This window comes from Seriola aureovittata, chromosome 21 (genome assembly GCF_021018895.1).
Source record: "Seriola aureovittata isolate HTS-2021-v1 ecotype China chromosome 21, ASM2101889v1, whole genome shotgun sequence".
In the NCBI taxonomy this organism is placed as follows: domain Eukaryota; kingdom Metazoa; phylum Chordata; class Actinopteri; order Carangiformes; family Carangidae; genus Seriola; species Seriola aureovittata.
The window spans coordinates 17,956,921-17,976,559 of record NC_079384.1 but is presented as its reverse complement, the minus strand read 5'-3'; the positions used below and the strand labels follow the sequence as shown (position 1 = coordinate 17,976,559).

The 19,639-nt window shown below is 40.9% G+C and overlaps 2 protein-coding genes across 2 annotated transcripts; both read left to right on the top strand.

The window, feature by feature from the left end:
• Positions 1–4,127: 4,127 nt before the first annotated feature.
• LOC130162827 (vasoactive intestinal polypeptide receptor 2-like) lies at positions 4,128–8,518 on the top strand. The gene is made up of 9 exons (XM_056366666.1): positions 4,128–4,181; positions 4,315–4,435; positions 4,513–4,637; positions 5,657–5,810; positions 5,897–5,957; positions 6,035–6,101; positions 7,522–7,610; positions 7,704–7,833; positions 8,468–8,518. The coding sequence occupies exons 1-9, from the start codon at positions 4,128–4,130 to the stop codon at positions 8,516–8,518; spliced, it is 852 nt and encodes a 283-aa protein (XP_056222641.1).
• Positions 8,519–10,574: 2,056 nt separating this feature from the next.
• Positions 10,575–19,196, top strand: LOC130162228 (S-adenosylmethionine synthase-like). Its single transcript, XM_056365873.1, has 9 exons — positions 10,575–10,873; positions 13,068–13,145; positions 13,582–13,704; positions 13,836–13,948; positions 14,179–14,322; positions 15,309–15,527; positions 17,742–17,924; positions 18,597–18,730; positions 18,827–19,196. The coding sequence occupies exons 1-9, from the start codon at positions 10,783–10,785 to the stop codon at positions 18,927–18,929; spliced, it is 1,188 nt and encodes a 395-aa protein (XP_056221848.1). The 5' UTR covers positions 10,575–10,782; the 3' UTR covers positions 18,930–19,196.
• Positions 19,197–19,639: the final 443 nt, after the last annotated feature.

The window sequence follows — 19,639 nt, the reverse complement described above, 5'->3', positions numbered from 1 at the left end:
GGATGACTGGATATATAAAGGCAAAGATTAATTGATTAATGAGGAAAATAATTGAATAATAAATGAATCAATGAGAATAATCATTGGTTGCATCTCTAGTCAGTGTGTAAATATGCTGCTCTGTAGTAAAAACTTGCACAACACTGATGTGTTCCTTAAAGAACTGGATTTACTGGTGTTAGCTCTTTGTAATGTTGCTTCATGAGGTGAACACACACACAGTGAACACAGTCGTCTGGCTGCTGAGAAAGAGCCTGCTGTTTGCAGCTGAAGGATTTATGGACACTGACTTTATTTTTTTTCCCTGTCTAACTCAAAAGGAAATTTTTGTTGGATTTCTCCCTCGATGTTCCTGTTTTGAATCCTGTGGTGAAACGACGCTGCACGGCGAACATGTCCTCGTGTTGGATGCTGACATCCTCGACCACGACAGCCTCGTCTGGTCGCTGACACTAACCGTCAGCCGCTCCCGGCTCTTTGAAGCAGCTCCAGACTGTGGCAGGGCGATCAGCGGCTCAAGTATTTGGGAGCTGACTGTGACAGCAGATTCAGATCAGTGTTGACGGTTAAAAGAACTTCACATCACAGTTATGAGTTCTTCAGATGCCAGTTCAGACTTCAGGCTTTTCTGTCTGGAAGATTCTTAAATACACGACCGACCATCTGCCCTGTCCCTCCGAGTAAAAAAAAAAAAAGTTGTGTAACACGGATTTATCCAAATCAGACGGACAAGTTGTGATAATTCCTCTGGATTAATCTTAAAAAACTCACATGTGTCTTGCTCTGTCTCCAGTGTGGAAGACACAAGAGGAAAATCAAAGACGGAGGCAGGAGGGTGGTTGGAGTACAGAGGTGACAGGAGGCTCTGTTAGTATCACAACTTCTGGGTGAGGAGACTGTTCACAGTTTTGCAGAAAAGAGTCAAACAACCACAAAGAAATGCAAAACGTCTTAAACAGAGACGCAAACAACCTCAGCGTGACGCAAAACAACTTCAAAAGAGACCAAACAACACAAAATGTTGCAAAAACAACCACAAAGAGACACAAAACAACCTCATTGTGACAGAAAAACAACAAAGAGACACGAAACAACAACAAAGAGACGCCAAACAACCTCAGTGTGACGTGAAACAACTTCAGAAGAGAAACCAAACAACCTCAGTGTGACGTGAAACAACTTCAGAAGAGAAACCAAACAACCTCAGTGTGACGTGAAACAACTTCGAAGAGAAAACAACAACAAAATGTCGCAAAAACAACCACAAAGACACAAAAATACTCAAAACAACCTCAGAGTGAATGTAGATATTTCACCTGTTTTGAAACACAACCTAATTCCGTTACAACAGGGTTCTGACAGGATATATTTGGGAATTTGGGGCCACTGTTTAGCTCCATGATAAAATCAGGGCATTTATCTTGAATCAGGTGATTTAGGTTTAGGGTTAAATCAATGCAAAGTCCTTTCAGTGTGTCAAAATTCATTGTTGAAGGACAGATGTACAGTGACACAAGCTGGAGATGACTGGACCAAAAACAAGTAAACAATCAAACACAAGAGGGAGACAGTCTCTCACAAACAGTAAAGATTTATTTGTGCAGCACCTTTTAAAACCAAAGTTACAAAGTGCTTCAAACCAAAAGGCATCAAATAGATACGATAAAAACACACATAAAACTCATAGAAGACAATGATAGTAAAACAAAAACAAACTAGAGAATATAAAACAGACACAGCTCTGCCTCACTGCTGCATGGAAACAACATAAGAACTGCACAACGTGCCATTAGAGAAACACAAACCTAGTCTAATGCACTATATATACAGTACAGGCCAAAAGTTTGGACACACTTTCTCATTCAATGCGTTTACTTTATTTTCATGACTATTTACATTGTAGATTCTCACTGAATGCATCAAAACTATGAATGAACACATGTGGAATTATGTACTTAACAAAAAAGTGTGAAATAACTGAAAACATGTCTTATATTCTAGTTTCTTCAAAGTTGCCACCCTTTGCTCTGATTACTGCTTTGCACACTCTTGGCATTCTCTTGATGAGCTTCAAGAGGTAGTCACCTGAAATGGTTTTCCAACAGTCTTGAAGGAGTTCCCAGAGATGCTTAGCACTTGTTGGCCCTTTTGCCTTCACTCTGCGGTCCAGCTCACCCCAAACCATCTCGATTGGGTTCAGGTCCGGTGACTGTGGAGGCCAGGTCATCTGGCGCAGCACTCCATCACTCTCCTTCTTGGTCAAATAGCCCTTACACAGCCTGGAGGTGTGTTTGGGGTCATTGTCCTGTTGAAAAATAAATGATGGTCCAACAAAACGCAAACTGGATGGGATGGCATGTCGCTGCAGGATGCTGTGGTAGCCATGCTGGTTCAGTATGCCTTCAATTTTGAATAAATCCCTAACAGTGTCACCAGCAAAGCACCCCCACACCATCACGCCTCCTCCTCAATGCTTCACGGTGGGAACCAGGCATGTAGAATCCATCCGCTCACCTTTTCTGCGTCGCACAAAGACACCGCGGTTGGAACCAAAATTTGGACTCATCAGACCAAAGCACAGATTTCCACTGGTTTAATGTCCATTCTCTGTGTTTCTTGGCCCAAACAAATCTCTTCTGCTTGTTGCCTCTCCTTAGCAGTGGTTTCCTAGCAGCTATTTGACCATGAAGGCCTGATTCGTGCAGTCTCCTCTTAACAGTTGTTTTAGAGATGTGTCTGCTGCTAGAACTCTGTGTGGCATTCATCTGGTCTCTAATCTGAGCTGCTGTTAACTTGCGATTTCTGAGGCTGGTGACTCGGATGAACTTATCCTCAGCAACAGAGGTGACTCTTGGTCTTCCTATCCTGGGGTGGTCCTCATGTGAGCCAGTTTCGTTGTAGCGCTTGATGGTTTTTGCGACTGCACTTGTGGACACATTCAAAGTTTTCGTAATTTTCCGGACTGACTGACCTTCATTTCTTAAAGTAATGATGGCCACTCGTTTCTCTTTACTTAGCTGATTGGTTCTTGCCATAATATGAATTCTAACAGTTGTGTATCAACCTGACTTCTGCACAACACAACTGATGGTCCCAACCCCATTAATAAGGCAAGAAATTCCACTAATTAACCCTGACAAGGCACACCTGTGAAGTGAAAACCATTTCAGGTGACTACCTCATGAAGCTCATTGAGAGAACACCAAGGGTTTGCAGCGCTATCAAAAAAGCAAAGGATGGCTACTTAGAGGAATCTAAACTATAAGACCTATTTAAGAGTTAAGAGTTAATTCACACTTTTTTGTTAAGTACATAATTCCACATGTGTTCATTCATAGTTTTGATGCCTTCAGTGAGAATCTACAATGTAAATAGTCATGAAAATAAAGAAAACGCATTGAATGAGAAGGTGTGTCCAAACTTTTGGCCTGTACTGTATATATATATATATATATATACATACACATATATATACGGACATATAGAAGAGATCAAAACAGCATGAAAACTAAACTACAAGGCTCAAATGTTGTGACAAAGAGCGAGTGTCACCTTCTTCCATCAGGCACAATAAAAGCCGCCACTCTTCAGTATTTAACATCACATGTATTGTGCCGTGCTGCAGGGTTGTTCACCTCATTTGATTTTCTCAGCATGTGTTGTTTTTTTATTTGAATATTGCAGAACTTCCTGCTGTGGAGGATCTGCCTTTGATCAATTATATATAAACCACAGACTTGGGTCTGTAACATAAAATAAAAATATATCATTTAATGCACATGATTAATGTTCAGCATGTCAACAGCAAGCATCATAAATCATGTAGATGAACGAAGGTACTTTGTCTGAATGTTAAGCTGAAGCTGCTCAGGTGTTCAGTCATCTCATGCAGAGACGCTTCACATCGGCTCAGCTGCACAGAGAGAGCTGAGGCTGATGCTGATGCTGATGCTGAGGCTGAGGCTGATGCTGAGCGGGAAACATTTCAGATGGAAATTTGAGAAAATATCTGATTTAAAAACCAAAATTTAAAGCACAGGGATTTTTTTTAAATGTAACAAAAATGGATCCACTTTGATTTGATGGGCAGTGAGATTCAAACCAGTGGACACAGCTCAGTTTAAACCATGGACTTCAGCCTGACTGCTGCCGTCTGCACGGTGATCATCACAACATACATGGTGAGTTTTCAACGAAATTCTTGTGAAACAATAATTCTTGTTTACAGAAATATTAACCTTTTTAATTTATGCATCCGTCTCTACATTTTTATTTGCAGAAAGTGAAGCTGAAAAGTAGTTTTGTCTCCGTCAGGTCAGTTCAACACATCCAGATTGTTCCATCGTTCTTCATCTGCTGAAGAAAGAAAATGAGTGTAAAATCCAAACGGAGACAGACGCTGCATCACTCAGTTCAAGCAGTAATAAAACTGCAGGTAACTGAAAATATAAAAAGGTAGAAACAAGTCCTTCCCCGCCCCTCCTCACATGTGGACGTGTCTTTGTGTCACAGGTTGTGTGGTGGAGTGGGATGGAGTGAGCTGCTGGCCGGCTGCGTCTGAAGATGAGGTCGTCTCTGTCCACTGTCCCCTGCCGCTGACGAAGCCTGAAACTCCTCCAGGTGAACAAAGGTTTCACGCTGAGTAATAAACAGTCGGTGAAATGAGCAGGAGTCCAACACTTGTGTCTGAGAGATGCAGTGAAGGAAATATCTATACGAATGGGATAAAGCTAAAGAGACATCACAGGTCCAGATTCTCCCAGTGTGACCACAGACACGTTTTTAACTCGCCAACGAAAAGTCTCAAAAAGTATTTTCTATATAAAAGATTCTATAACTAAAATTAGCACATGAAGTGAGAGGTGTTGCTTCCAGCGACAAACCCACAGACAATCTGCATTCAGGCATTTTTTTTAAGTCATTATTTTTGTTTTACAACTTTACTGCTGAGGTTCATTCTTGTTGATCTCATCTCTGACCCTAAACAATGACTGGATATTAATTATTACATACATTATGTAATGTATAATGTAAATAATAATTCATAAGTTGATGTCTTATTTCTGCTCCACAGTTGCCAAAAATAGCAGTTAGTCCAGGTCTAATTTAATAATTAAGATATATTTTGCTTACACAATGGTAAATGGTAAATGGACTACATTTATATAACACTTCCCTCGTCTTAGCAACCGGTCAAAGTGCTTTACACTACAGGTCACAATCACACATTCACACAACGCTTGTTCTATACATAGCACTTCTCTAACACACTCGCACAGCGATGGCACATCATCGGGGGCCATTGTGGGTTCAGTGTCCTGGGATTCATCTGCTGATTGATTTTTTGAGGAACTGATCAATCATTTGGTCTATAACATGTCAAAAATGCCAATCAGAGCTCAGGGAAATGTCTTTAAATGTCTCGTTTTGTCTGAGCAAAAGTTCAAAACCCCAAAGATTTTCAGTTTAGTGTCAGATGTGACGAAGAAAAGCTGTAACAGCAGAAAATAAAGCACTTTTTCTACTTTTTTTGACTGAAAAATGACCTGAAACAATCAATCGATCACCAAAATAGTTAGATGTAACGATGTAACTAAAATGCATTAGAAATCTGACTGATAAACTTTAATAAATGAATGTGTCCGTGTCCCTGCAGCTCCGGTGCCAAGCAGCAGTGACGTTCTTCCACTTCTGCGTTGTGTCTAACTTCTGGTGGCTGCTGGTGGAGGCTCTGTACCTGCAGACTCTGCTGCTGCTCGTCTTCACTCAGACCAGGAAGCTGCTCTGGATCTACGCCGTCATCGGCTGGGGTTCGCGCTGCGTTCATACGCATTTGTGCTCGTTCACCTACACCGGTCTGTATTCTGCTCGTCCGATTCACGGTGTGATTTTATAGGTGCTCCCACGGTCACTGTTGTGATCTGGGCTCTGCTGAAAACACAGCTCGAGGATGAGGGGTGAGTAAAAATATAACCGCAAATACTTATAATTATCTCCATTTAAATGTGATGCATGAGTTTGTGTCTGTTTGCAGCTGCTGGGACGACCTGGAGAGCCGTCTGTGGTGGATAATAAAGATTCCCATCCTGCTCTCCATCTGTGTAAGAAGCCTCAATCCCTCAACATATATTCATAGATTCACTAGAGACAGATTCAAACAGGAGAAAATAATGAACAAGTTTATCAATGTATCAAAGCTGCAGCAGGATTTGTAATAAAAAAAAATCAGGTAGAAAATTAAAAAAGAGTGGCTTTACTAAAGCTGCAACAGAGAGGATCAACCAGACTCTCTGCCCTGAAGATGAACTGCCTCATAGCTAATAGTCAGTGCAGGATGGTAAACATCACAGCAATAATTATTTTCATTACGGTAAACTGTACAATAATTAAATTCTTTTTATTACGGTAAAGTATACAATAATTACATTACTTTCTGAAAAATGTATTGATTAAATGATTCAAATTGTTGACATTTGCTGCAGTTTGAAGCTTCCAACTTGCAGCGCGGCTTATTCAAGTACAGGTTAGGAGAAATCTATGATCTCGGAAATATGATTCTATGTATTAAAGGATAAATCTGGCATTATTCTATACATTTCTTATTAATATTATTGACAAATCCAAACATTTTCTCACTTCCCGACCCCGTATGTGGCGCTCAAGTCTCACAGCCGTTGGTTCCTACTGATCTTTAAAACACACGTCGCAAATATATAGTTTCTTTTTTTTTTTTTTCTTTTTTAAACTGTGTAATTTCTTACAACAGCTGGTTGCTGTAAGTTTTTGATAAAAGTTACTCAAACAGGAGGAAATAGTGACTTTGTCAGGGACTATTTCCAGTGGCGAATGAATCCACATTCAAGTATTTACAGCAGCATCACAGTGTGTGTTGAACTGAGTCAAAATACACTACAGTGTGTGTGTTCATAATGAAGGAACATGTCACCCAGTGTAACAGTGTGACTCACTGATGTGTTTTTAATAGTTTTTGGGAAGAGCGGAGCTCTATGGCTCAGAGGAGTAAGATATATCAGGCTCTGATACACAATTAATATCAGTTAGTAGGGGACATTTAAATTTGGTTTTGGTCTTTTCGTGGGATGCATTGACAATAAGAAGGCGTACCCCGCCTCTCGCCCGAAAAGATGCTGGGATAGGCTCCAGCCCCCCCGCGACCCTACTAGAGGATAAGCGGTAGAAAATGGATGGATGGAGAATAACACCAGACATAGTTTAAAGGACGTAACACAAAACTGCATACACATCTGTCAGACAGCTGTGCAGGAGAATGAGATTTAAAGAAACTGTTGGGGCACAAATTTGAATAAAGCAGCAGCTATGGTCCTTCACAACACGTTTATACTGTGCACCGGCTGCAACAACCAATCACAACGGCAACACCTGAGATGATCGTGTAAACACACACGGTTATTTAAAATACAAACATAAAAGATCATTAACTGTATAATTCATGCACGGAAAACATGACAATAAATCTCCTGAGTGCTCTATGACCCACAGATCAACTTCCTGATCTTCCTGAACAGCAGGATCATCGTTCAGAAGACCAAGGCCACACATGTGAATCCAAGTGAGACACATCTGTACAGGTAACAAACACCTGGTCGTTGTTAGCCTGACTCATTACTGTCACATCGTTTGAGTGTTTGACTTCCTCTCCTGTCGTCTGCTGCCCCCTGGAGGAGGCTCCGTCGCTGCACCCTCCTCCTCATCCCTCTGTTCGGGCTTCACTACATGGTGTTTGCCCTGTTCCCGGATCATGTTGGTGTGGGACCCCGACTCTACCTGGAGTTAGTTTTAGGCTCCTTCCAGGTGACAGATCCATCACAACATCACTCAAACGATAGATTAATAAATTATCCAGGTTATTTAGTTATTTGGTGTTTTACTGTATCTGTTGGTCTTTTTAGTCAGTTCTTAAAGCTAAACTGGTTCCAGCTTCTCATGACTGAGGATTTATTGCTCGTCTTTGTGATATTATGACAGTAAACTGAATATTTTGTGGTTTTCACTTTTCTGACATTTTTTAGACCAAAAGAAACGAGATCAGATTAATTGATAATCAAAATAATCGCTAGTTCCAGCTCCAGCTGAAACACCATAAAATACTTTTGATACAGACTGTATTATTGATGCAAAATATTACAGCTGCAATTAATTATTGTCATGATTAACCTGCTGATTATTTTCCTGATTAATCATTTAGTCAAAAAAAAAAAAAAAAGGTCATAAATTGTTAAAAAAAAAAAAAAGCTTGTTATAATCTCCCACAGTTCAACATGGTGTCTTCAAATACCTTGTTTTGTCCGACCAATGATCCAAGAAAACGAAATAAACTCATATCAGAAAGAAAAACTGTAAATCCTTAATTTTCAGCAGAAAATATTTGTCAGTTTGATTGATGTAATTACAACACTTTTAACTTGGACTTTTCATGTTGCAACAGGGTTTTATTGTTGCTGTGTTGTACTGTTTCCTGAACGGAGAGGTAAGCTGAGTTTTTACAAGAAGTTTCTACTGCATCAGAGTCTGTTTTGTCAAAACTAACAACAAATATAAAAAATAATTTATTGCCCTTCAGGTCCAAAAAGAAATCCAGAGGCTGGTGAGAAGTTGCAGACCTGAGACAAACACTAACGTCGTCAATCTGCCGACTCAGGAAGACGTTCCTTAAACCCAAAGAAAAACAACTGATTTATTCTTTCACACTGTAGTTTGGTTCTTATTCGTTTTCATTTAACTATTTTTTCTTATTACTTGTACGTAATTTCAGTCTAATTTAGAAAACTACTACTAAGCACTTTTACTTTTCATACTTTAACTACATTTCACTGATGATACTTTGAACTTTTACTGCAGTTTGAACACGGGACTTTAGATTCATTTGAAATGACTGTATTGGCACTTTTACTGGTGTTAAAACAGATAAAACACTAATGTACTGTAAGTGTTTCACTTGGAACATGTTCATAAGACAAAGTTCATCACTTTTGGTTTGATGCATATATAAATATATATGTAATTATTGATTTGTGCTCTGCAACTATTCTCCCTTCACTTCAGCCCTTCGTGTATTGAACTCTATCATAATAAATAATATTTTCACTGGTGTTCGTTAATTAACTGTTCAAATGAACTTTTCTGTCAAGATCTTGTTGCAACTTCAAACAAGTTCAGTTTATTATAAAGACTTTGAAACTAACAACGTTTCTGTGAAATACGGACATCTAGTGGTTGAAATATGACCATACAACTGAGCTCTGCAGTTCAAACCCAGTCAGTTTTTTACATAAAGAAACTAATTAATTTTGCAAAGTCCATGATTTCTTTAATTAGTTTGAAGCAGAATTAATTAGTTATAATTAAAAAAAATTATAATTTATTAGCATCAGTCTGTGTTGAACTACGCACCTTTGCACAAGTTGCACTGAAGTAGAATTTTAACATACTTATATCTTTACTTCAGTATATCTATTTTATTTTACTTTATACTTCACTACATTTTGGATGGAAATGTTGTAAATGTATCTATAAATACAGACATATGTTAAATACATTTAACATAACCTGTATTGATAAAAACATAAAATAGTTTGAGAGTTCAGGAGTTCTCTCACTTTAATCATCTAATGACCCCTCAGATATATCTGGCTACCCGACCCCTGGGTTGGGAACCACTGGACTAAACCTAACTGTATATAAAGCAGCAGCTTCAACAGTAAAATGCTGTTTACACATGAATGCATCAGTATTACTAATCTATTAGTGTCATATACACTTGCCAAGAGCAGGAAGAGATGCTCAGTGAACATTTTCTTTCATCATATATATATATATATATATACATACATACATACATACATTTTTAAATTTTTTTTTATTTTTTTATTATGGTTTCTGTTTTTACTTTCATTTACATATTTTATCATATTGTTTTCTATTTGTCTATTTTCATTGTCCTTCTATTCCTCCTATTTTAGTTTATTGTACTATTTGATTTTCTATCGTAAAGCACTTTGAGCTACATCTCTTGTATGAAAAGTGCTCTATAAAAAGTTTATCATTATCATACTGTATATAATAATATAAGTCACTGAGGACAAGTACTTTTGTATATGTGTTTCACTAATGTCTTAATCTCCTCATCAGTTCATATCTGAGCTCTGTCTGCAGTAAAAACGTGGCTCTGGCAGCAGCTCTGTGTACTCAGCCACAGACAAAGACCTCAGGGGCCCCCAGGTACAAAGACACGGCATGAATGAATCTGTGGAGGAACTACAGAGTAACCCTTTGATTAAATGAACACTCTGCTGTATAAAACTAAGAAAAACTAAGTCTGACTGCCAAACACTGTGAGTTTGATACGTTCAGTTTGTGTCACAGTGGGAACATCCAGCACGGGAGGAGTTAAACAACTGTCACCAAGAAGAAAAAAAAAAAAAAGGGGATCCCTCCCTCCACTTTTCTCGCCTCTGAATGGTCTAACCCCACTGGTTCACATGGCGCCCTCCCCCCATGAGTGTGTGTGTATGAGTGTATGTTGTCTTTGCCTTATATAGTGCAGAGTTATCCGGCTGCTCTGCCTTGGGACTGTGAGATTAGGCTGCAGCCAAAGTCGACCACACGACCTCTCCATCTTTGTTCCCCCTGTTTTGATAAGAAGAACATCTCGTGCTAGAACAGCTTTTCTGCTCCACAGGCGGCTCCTCTGTCTTTACCCACTTCACACCGAGTCAGGCAGCTTCAAACACAGGGACAAAAATGAACGGTACGATGGACGGGAACTACGACCACGTTCCTCATGATGGCTCCTTCATGTTTACCTCCGAATCTGTGGGAGAGGGACATCCTGGTGAGTACGACTTCCTCTCCATGCTGCGTTTCACCCACAGCTGTTTCAGACTGGGAGCGAGGAGAAGTGGCCGTGGTGCGTTCAACACTTTTATGTTTCACTGATCATTGATGACTTTGAGGAATGTGCAGAATCCTGAGCGCTGCGCGGAGGCACTGCACCATAAAAAGTTTGAAGAGACACACAGCACTGGTTTGAACTGTGTTCAACTGTGAAGTATTTAGATCATGGATCCCGGACTACATGGATATGGCAGTGGATTTTAGGTCATTATCAAAGAGAAAATTTGCACCATGCTGCATCTGTGGTTTAGGATTTCAATCCAAGTGCAAGCCAGTTGCACTCAAACTTCAAACTTCAAAAGTTTCCAAGTTCCCTGCTGCTTTGCAAATGAGAGTTAACTGAAAGTTGAAAAATGAGACCAGCTGAGTTAAGTTCACTAAACTGGAGAAAACAAGTTCAAGGAATGCAAAATATTAGGTTGAATTAACAACTGTTGATTACATTGTATCACATTATTGTCATGTTTGTCTCCACCTGATGAATCTCAGTCCATGATTCCCTCTCTTTTAGCTCTGTGTTTGGTCTCAACCAGCTCCTGATGGAAATCTCTGGCTCTTTAGCTGCTCAATGCTCCACTATGTTCACCAGCTGCTCTCTGACTGTGTCTGTCTGCTGTGGACAGTGGCTTTTTACAGATGTTTCTGTGAAAACATCTGTAAAAAGCCGTCGTGTCCGAACAGATAAACAATGAGCTTAAAACTTACAATGAAACTGTGTAAAGCCGAGAGAAGTTGCAGATTCAAGAAATAATTCACTACGGTTGACCCCCCTTTGTGTGTGGACTGTTTAAGATTGTCATTTGATACATTGTTGGCATAAAAATATTGATTATAGCAGCTTTAAGGTGTCTGTTTTCTTCAAACTATTATTACTATACTACTAAAGTATCTCTGGAGAGTGTTAACTGATAAACGATGCATGCTGGGAAGTCTGCTCATGTACTCAATTCAATCAGTTGAGTGAGCTTAAGTAGTATGTTCATTCAACTCAAAAGAAAGTGAGAAAATTAAGTTGAATTGACTTGAGAGAAATAAAACTTTCAGTTAACGATAAAAGATTAGTAGACTAAATACCAAATACTAAATACCTAATTAGGGCTGGGCGATCTGACGCTACTTTGACATATGATCTACGTTATTGGTTCAGTTGCTGCTAACCAGTCTGTTGCTAGCTGCTAAACAGCTAGCCCACTAACTGCAGCTAGAAACAGCAGTCCTTGCTCTGCTCTGCTCACAAACCAGTTCTCCACCGGAGCAGAACAAGAACCAGCGTCACCAGCTGCAGTCCAAGACGGTGGAGTTATAGTCCATCTGCAGGAGAAGAGACCTGCCTGCAGGCAGGGAGACAGGAAGCAGAACAAGCCGGCGTTAGCTGGTTAGCAGCAGCTGAACTTTCAAATCAAAACACTTACATATATCACTTCATAAGTAATTAAATAAGTGCGCACTCTAAACAAACACTCAATATGAACTAAGATACGAATCACCACTTCCAGTCAAGACTTTCAAAATAAAATCAGGATGCAGATTGTGGACTGCGATTCTACTCATACCAGACTGATCATTTGTTCTGTGTGTGGACAGTTTTGTGAGTAAAACATTGTGTTGACGTGCGTGTTATTCAAAAGCAGTACCTCTGTATATGTGAAAATGTAAACGCAGCACTCTGAGCGTATGGTGCCTTGTGAGTCCACGAGGGTTGGAGATACATGTATGTGTGATAATAATAGCAGCTACGTCAATTTAATGCAGAGGTACAAGATTTCTTAAAAGAAGAAGTGTGGTATCAGTCCATGCCTCACAGTTTACACACATACGACTGTGCTGCGAAATACAACAACTTTACTGTGTTAGTACAGTAGTTGGTGACAGTGGCAGTGCTTTGATGATCTGAGGTTACTGTGTACCATGTCACATTGGCATAAGGGGGCACTGAGCCAGGGTTATTCATAGTGCTGTAGCTCCTAATAGGACTGATGTGTAGTACTCTGATGGAGCGGTGAAATCTGGTCTGTTCAGGCTCTGCCCAGAGGAGAAATCTGAGCCGAGCAGCAGAAGGTCACACGAGGAAACGACCTGGTAGCTTCAGCTAAAACGCTCAATGTATCTAAACCCTCTTCTTGTTTTTCCAGATAAGATCTGTGATCAGATCAGTGATGCTGTACTGGATGCTCACCTAGAGCAAGACCCTGATGCCAAAGTGGCTTGTGGTAAGTAACGTCCTGTTTTCCACCACCACTGGGAAGAGTGAAAGGTTTCCAAAAGCTAGAGAATATGTTTTTGAATTTGCTTTTCTACACCCGACAACTCACCTACCTGATGTAACTTCTTCATACTTATTGTCAAACTGAAACAGGAGACTGACGACTTGTAGCCTTGATATTAGATCACCTGAAGATGCTACCAGTCAGGAACAAAAATGCATTACAAAGGTATTTGACTGGTGTGAAGCAGTCAAAAATTATAACCAGATGAATTTCTCTGTACAACTCTGCTTGAAAATCTAAGTAAACCAGGGACATCCTCATCCAAATTTCAAGTGACCAGAGAAGAACAGCACAACATTCCTGGTTTGCACTTATGTTGTTGCATGTAAAAAAACAAAAGAATAAAGAAGAAAGAAATGTCCTCTGTGTGTTCGAACAGAGACGGTGTGCAAGACGGGCATGGTGCTACTCTGTGGTGAGATTACATCCCGGGCCAACGTAGACTACCAGGGCGTGGTGAGAGAAACCATCCGATACATTGGTTACGACAGCTCAGAGAAAGGTGAAGAGGAAAAACACCTGAATCTTTTTTATGTCATGCATGTTTGAAAGTAAAAACACACTGGACTGGGAATTGGTGTCTTGTGTCTGAGTTTAGATTCTGATTTGTCCCGTCTCCACCTCTCTGTCCAGGATTTGATTACAAGACCTGTAACGTGCTGGTGGCTCTGGAGCAGCAGTCCCCCGACATCGCACAGGGAGTTCATATTGATCGTCTGGAGAATGACATCGGAGCCGGAGACCAGGTCATCTACATAAGCACAATAACACACCACAACCAGGGAACTAATACTGTCTTTTGGATTCGTTTTCTGTAGAATGAGTCACTAAACCACCATGTTTCTCAATGAGACTCGAAACTATAGAACCAGACGTCAACTTCCGTTAAAAATTTACATTAAAGATGAACTATGACGTCAGAGACCGTGATGACGACATGACTTGTTAGTCTTGACTCCTCGCTCTGTGTGGACAGGGCCTGATGTTTGGATACGCCACAGATGAGACAGAGGAGTGCATGCCCCTCACCATCGTCCTCGCGCACAAACTCAACGCCAAGATGGCCGAGCTGAGACGAAACGGGACAGTCCCTTGGCTCCGCCCCGACTCCAAGACACAGGTGGGGTGATAAGAAAACTACAGTATACACACAGTTCAAACGGCCATAAAATACTGTGTCATGCTTTTACATGAGTCCAGCCCTCACAGCGGGGAAACATTTGTCAGACATGAACACAACTTCCAACGTCCAAACAAACATCTGGAGAATATGATTTGTAGGCCGCAGCGTCTCTGTAGCACCACAACACTTGGTGCAACAATGCACAACAATGTGACACATATTACCTTCACCAGAAAAAAATAAAATGCAGATCCTGTGATTTGAATACTGCACTTGGCCAAATTGCGATTTCAATTATATTCTGATTAATTGTGCAGCCCTACTTTCCTTCATTGGTGTCAAAACATCTCAAAGAACTGCAGATGAAAACTCAGACAGCTGTCGAACATGAGTCTGTGTCATTCTTATAAATAAAAGAAATTTCTGAAATCCCATATCTGTAGAGTCCAGAACCCCAGATCCTTATAGTTAGCACTGATCCCAGTTAATTCAGCAGGAAGTGTACCTGCTGAATTAACTGAAATATTAATACCCTCCTTAATGCTCTTATGTACATGATAAAGAATAAAAGGACCAAAACACATCTTTAAATTCAGGGACCTCGTGGTTTGAGTACAGCCACTGGTCCGCCACCCTTCTATAGTGAATACTACTCAGTAGTATGTGGGACAGTGATCGCAGTCTCCAGAATGTGCTTACCAGCCGACACTGAGCGGAGCACGCTGGTATGTAACATCTGAGCCGGGAGACGCCTTTTCAACAACACTTTGAGCCTGAGCACTGACACACACATATCATCCTTAGATGCACTGCACACGTGACTCTCACAAGACCCGACACCTCAGTTGTAAAAGCTCAGGCATGAAGAGAGGAAAATTATTTATGTTATGGATTACTGTTGAGAATTTGTATCTATTTGCTCGTCTTTTATTCTGATTGACAATTTAAATGTGCTAAAGCCTCCTCCCTCCCTCCTCATCCAGGTGACAGTTCATTACATCCAGGAAAACGGGGCAGTGATCCCCAAGAGGGTCCACACTGTGGTGATCTCTGTGCAGCACGACGACTACATCAGTCTGGAGGAGCAGAAGAAAGTCCTGAAGGAGAAGGTGATCAAAGCCGTGGTCCCCTCCAGGTACCTGGACGAGAACACCATCTACCACCTGCAGCCCAGCGGACGCTTCGTGATCGGCGGACCACAGGTAACAGAGCCGTCATGGTAACGCTATTTAATGTGTTTGATCATGAGCCTGATAAGGGAGTCAAAACATGTTGGTCTAACAGTTTAGTTGTTTTTTTGTTTTTTTTTAATGTCCTGATGTTTGGATTTCAGATTATTTCTGATGCCAGAAATCTACTATCAGCTGATCATTCAAACTTTTACAGTATGGACAAGATGTGAAGATACAAACTCCTGAACTTTGCATAAAATCAGGATTAATGCTCCAAATTATATTATGGAAAGAATTAGTCAATCAAATTATTACCTGATTCACAGAGAGTGATAAGTGATAAATTGTTTAAATCATTTTATCAAAGAAAAACAACAAATATTTGTTGTTTTCAGCTCAATTCCAAGGATTTTATCAGATTTATTTATCATTGTAAACTGAAATTTGTATTTTAATGAGCATTTTCACTGCTTTCTATTATCAACTAAATCAATAATATATAAATTGCTAAATTGACTGATGACTCAATAATGAAGATATTTGTTAGTTCAGTCAGACTCGTGAAGGAAGTGACGACTTATAGCAAATGGTTTTACAATTTAGAGGGTCTGCTGTTTGAAGGAGCTCTTAATGAATCCATACAGTAATGTGGATTCTACCGAGAGAGCTAAACCTCCCAAAACAAAGTTTCCTCCCTGCTTCTTATGTATCAACAGGAAGTGCATTAAAGAATCCAAACAACAGAACTACTGTGATCTGCCATCCTGAATATTCAACAAGCCTCTTGTAATTTTCCTCAACTGCAAAGCTCTTCTCATCTGAGATGTAACTCACATAAACATGCAGCAGGAGACTAACATTGTGCTGGTTCAAGGGAAATATTTCATATAACCAAAGTGAACCTATCTACGTGAAGCATCAACATGTCGCAGCTCATCTTGGATAGCAAAGCCCCTTCTTCTTCTTCTTCATGTAACTCAATATTATTGATCACTCTCAGGTTAACATAAGACAAGGGAAATATGAATATAAATACAAGTAAAATTAACAATCACAACAAAATTTGAGTAAAGTCTCTTTCTAATGATCAGATAAAAAGCAACAAACTAAAACCACAAGAGGAAGAGATGCTCAAGACTGATTCAGCTCATACAGAAGTACAGCACCATCAGCAACAGACAGGTACACAACATATGGACTCAGCTGCTGCACTCGGGTTATACCAATGCAAATGAACACACACACATTCAGCGGTAGTAGCGTCACCTGCAGACATGAAGCCATAAACGCCAATAATTCACGTTTAACTCAGACTGAATGTGAACAGCAGCAGCAGCAGCAGCAGCGAGCAATAACCACCACCATGCAGCCACAGGTCGCTTACTCTCGTTGCCAAGAAAACACACTGAGCCAAAACCACGTCACGACAACGAATAAAAGCACAAACAGAAGATACTCACTGTTGCTGTAGCTCAGACCGGGTGTCATGGCGAGTTGAAATCTGGTGAACAGGCCGCTGACGGAGCGGAAGTGACCGGTATCATGAACCGAAGGCTGCAACAACCTGCTGGTCATCACGGAGGAGGAAGATGGCGGAACCGTGAAGCTCACCTGCTGCAAGCAAACAGACTCAGGTGGAAGAGTGACCATGACAAAGTGTCCGGTTGTAGTTCCCGCGGTAAACACCTAAATGAATATGATTGGATGTTGCAGCTGTGAATGAGCCAATCATCGTAATGCATACTGCAAACGGGGCTGGAGCCAATCAACCAATAGAAACGACTCATAACCAAACCGGATGTAAAAGAGTCCTTTCACAATTAAATCCACATTTCCTGCTTAAGGATGCAGCATTGTGTTCTTTCCACTTCTTTTTAGACTTTTTTTTTCTCTCTCTCTCCAGCCTTTATTGGAAAACATCCAAATATACATACAATACAAACATGTGCTACAAGAGTAATGATAGTAAAATTAATACAAGTTGTAAAAAATTATAAAAATAAGTATAATGGAAATAAGAGGATTTTAAGAAAAGTGGATAGACTCATTGTGCTGTTTGACCTCCTTTGTGAAAACCAAGAAGTTTGACTCTTTACCTGTAAATTTGTATTTGTAAATATGAAATCAGGCCAGTAAAATTAAAAGATGAATTCATGCTTCCAGAGTAATATAACATTGTTATAAACACTTCAGTTGCAGTTATTCCAAAAAATAAATTCTTACACGTTCATCGTTCTCCTGCAGGGCGACGCTGGAGTGACAGGCAGGAAGATCATCGTCGACACGTATGGCGGCTGGGGGGCCCACGGTGGCGGGGCCTTCTCTGGGAAGGACTACACCAAGGTGGACCGCTCGGCTGCCTACGCCGCCCGCTGGGTGGCCAAGTCTCTGGTGAAGGCCAAACTGTGCAGGAGGGTGCTGGTGCAGGTGAAATCACCCCCCAACAAATCTTCCCACAACTCATAAGGGATCATGTTTATCTGATGTGGATCTTGGTTTAATGTGACTCAGCTTTCACAACATCTTGGTGATTTTGGAAGATCAAAGTGTATCAGCTGTATTTGCAAATGCCTTAAAGTCTCCAGTATTTTATCCTCACAAGATGATGTTAACCCCTGGAGCTCATCTTAGGATAACAGAGAAGTATCTCAGCTGCTTTGTTAAAATAAATCTCACCTACACCCATAGACTGTAAATGTACTTTGGTCTGGGTTGTTTTTTGACAGATGTTCCCTGAACACCTTTCCTGCAGGCAAGCTAGCTACAGCACACACCATCAGGGGCAACACTTGGGGCATTTTGGAGGCAGCAGCAGTGAACTGTATAGAGTCTTAATGGGAGGTTTAAGGGGGTTTATAGTTGTCATTGCAAAATGTGCCAATATGAGGGGCCATCAGGGGCCCTTTTACCCCTTAGGGGCCCCAAACATTTGATTGGTTTGCCTTTCCTCTGCCATGTGCACAAATCCATCTCCATACAGAAATAGCTTCCCCAGTTTGGTGTGGAAGATCTGGTCTGCACCTTTAGGATTCACAGATTCACAGATTCACAGATTCACAGATTCACAGATTCACTGTGTCTCTTGTCTTTTATTTTCAGGTGGCGTATGCGATCGGCGTAGCTCATCCCCTGTCCATCTCCCTCTTCACCTACGGCTCCTCTCCGAAGACGGAGACGGAGCTTCTACAGATCGTCAACAAAAACTTTGACCTCAGACCCGGCGTCATCGTCAGGTCAGTGTTACAGTCATGAGGTTCGATTGGTGTGTTGCATGACAACACTTCACCCTGGACAGCTGAACATGGCTTTGTTTCTTGTTTGGACTTTAGGGACCTGGACCTGAAGAGACCAATCTACCAGAAGACGGCCTGCTACGGACACTTTGGCAGGAAGGAGTTTCCCTGGGAAGTCCCAAAGAACCTTAACTTCTAGTGTATCTACTGTATGTACCAGTGTGTGCGTGTGTGTGGGTGTGTGAGTGAGTGAGTGAGTGAGTGAGTGAGAGAGTGAGTGAGTGAGTGAGTGAGTGAGCGTGTGTGTGTGTGTGTGTGTGTGTGTGTGTGTGTGTGTGTGTGTGTGTGTGTGAAGAGAGTGTCAGTGATTTATAGACAGCTGTCCTCGCGCTCCTGTAACCCAGTAAGAGAAAGGCAGCTGCAAGTGAACAGGGGAGGGGACGGAGGGATGGGTCGGGGTGGAGGTGCAGATAATCTCTGGTCCTGTCACTGGAGGGAGGGGGGAGGAGAGGGAGGGGGGAGGAGAGGGAGGGGGGGAGGATTCATCTGTAATTTATGACTCTGCAGCCCCTCAATAGTAACAAGAAATATGAGAGAGCTACTTGATATTTCTGTCCCGTAGATGCAGAGCTCAGTCACATGGCTGCAGGTTGGTTCACACCTTAACAGGTTTTTCTGTCCAGAAATAAGTGAATGACCAAAATCTGAAGGGAGAACAGCCACAAATACTTCAACAGAGACATTTCACCGTGACGTCTTAACAACAATCTGATAATCTAGTATTTTTATATGACAGATCCTGGACAGTGCGAGTGTCTGCAGGCGTTAGTGTTAAACCGGACGATATAAACCTTTCAGACATGTTACACACCATAACTAAAGTAGGTTTTTTTTTTATCAGTCTTGGTG

Bases quoted from the DNA above. Each gene is read 5' to 3' on its own strand.
- LOC130162827 (XM_056366666.1), top strand. From the start codon at position 4,128: ATGGACTTCAGCCTGACTGCTGCCGTCTGCACGGTGATCATCACAACA. The intron at 4,182-4,314 runs GTGAGTTTTCAA...TGTCTCCGTCAG, and splicing joins TGATCATCACAACATACATG to GTCAGTTCAACACATCCAGA. The intron at 6,102-7,521 runs GTAAGAAGCCTC...TATGACCCACAG, and splicing joins CCATCCTGCTCTCCATCTGT to ATCAACTTCCTGATCTTCCT.
- LOC130162228 (XM_056365873.1), top strand. From the start codon at position 10,783: ATGAACGGTACGATGGACGGGAACTACGACCACGTTCCTCATGATGGC. The intron at 10,874-13,067 runs GTGAGTACGACT...TTGTTTTTCCAG, and splicing joins TGTGGGAGAGGGACATCCTG to ATAAGATCTGTGATCAGATC. The intron at 13,705-13,835 runs GTGAAGAGGAAA...CTCTCTGTCCAG, and splicing joins TTACGACAGCTCAGAGAAAG to GATTTGATTACAAGACCTGT.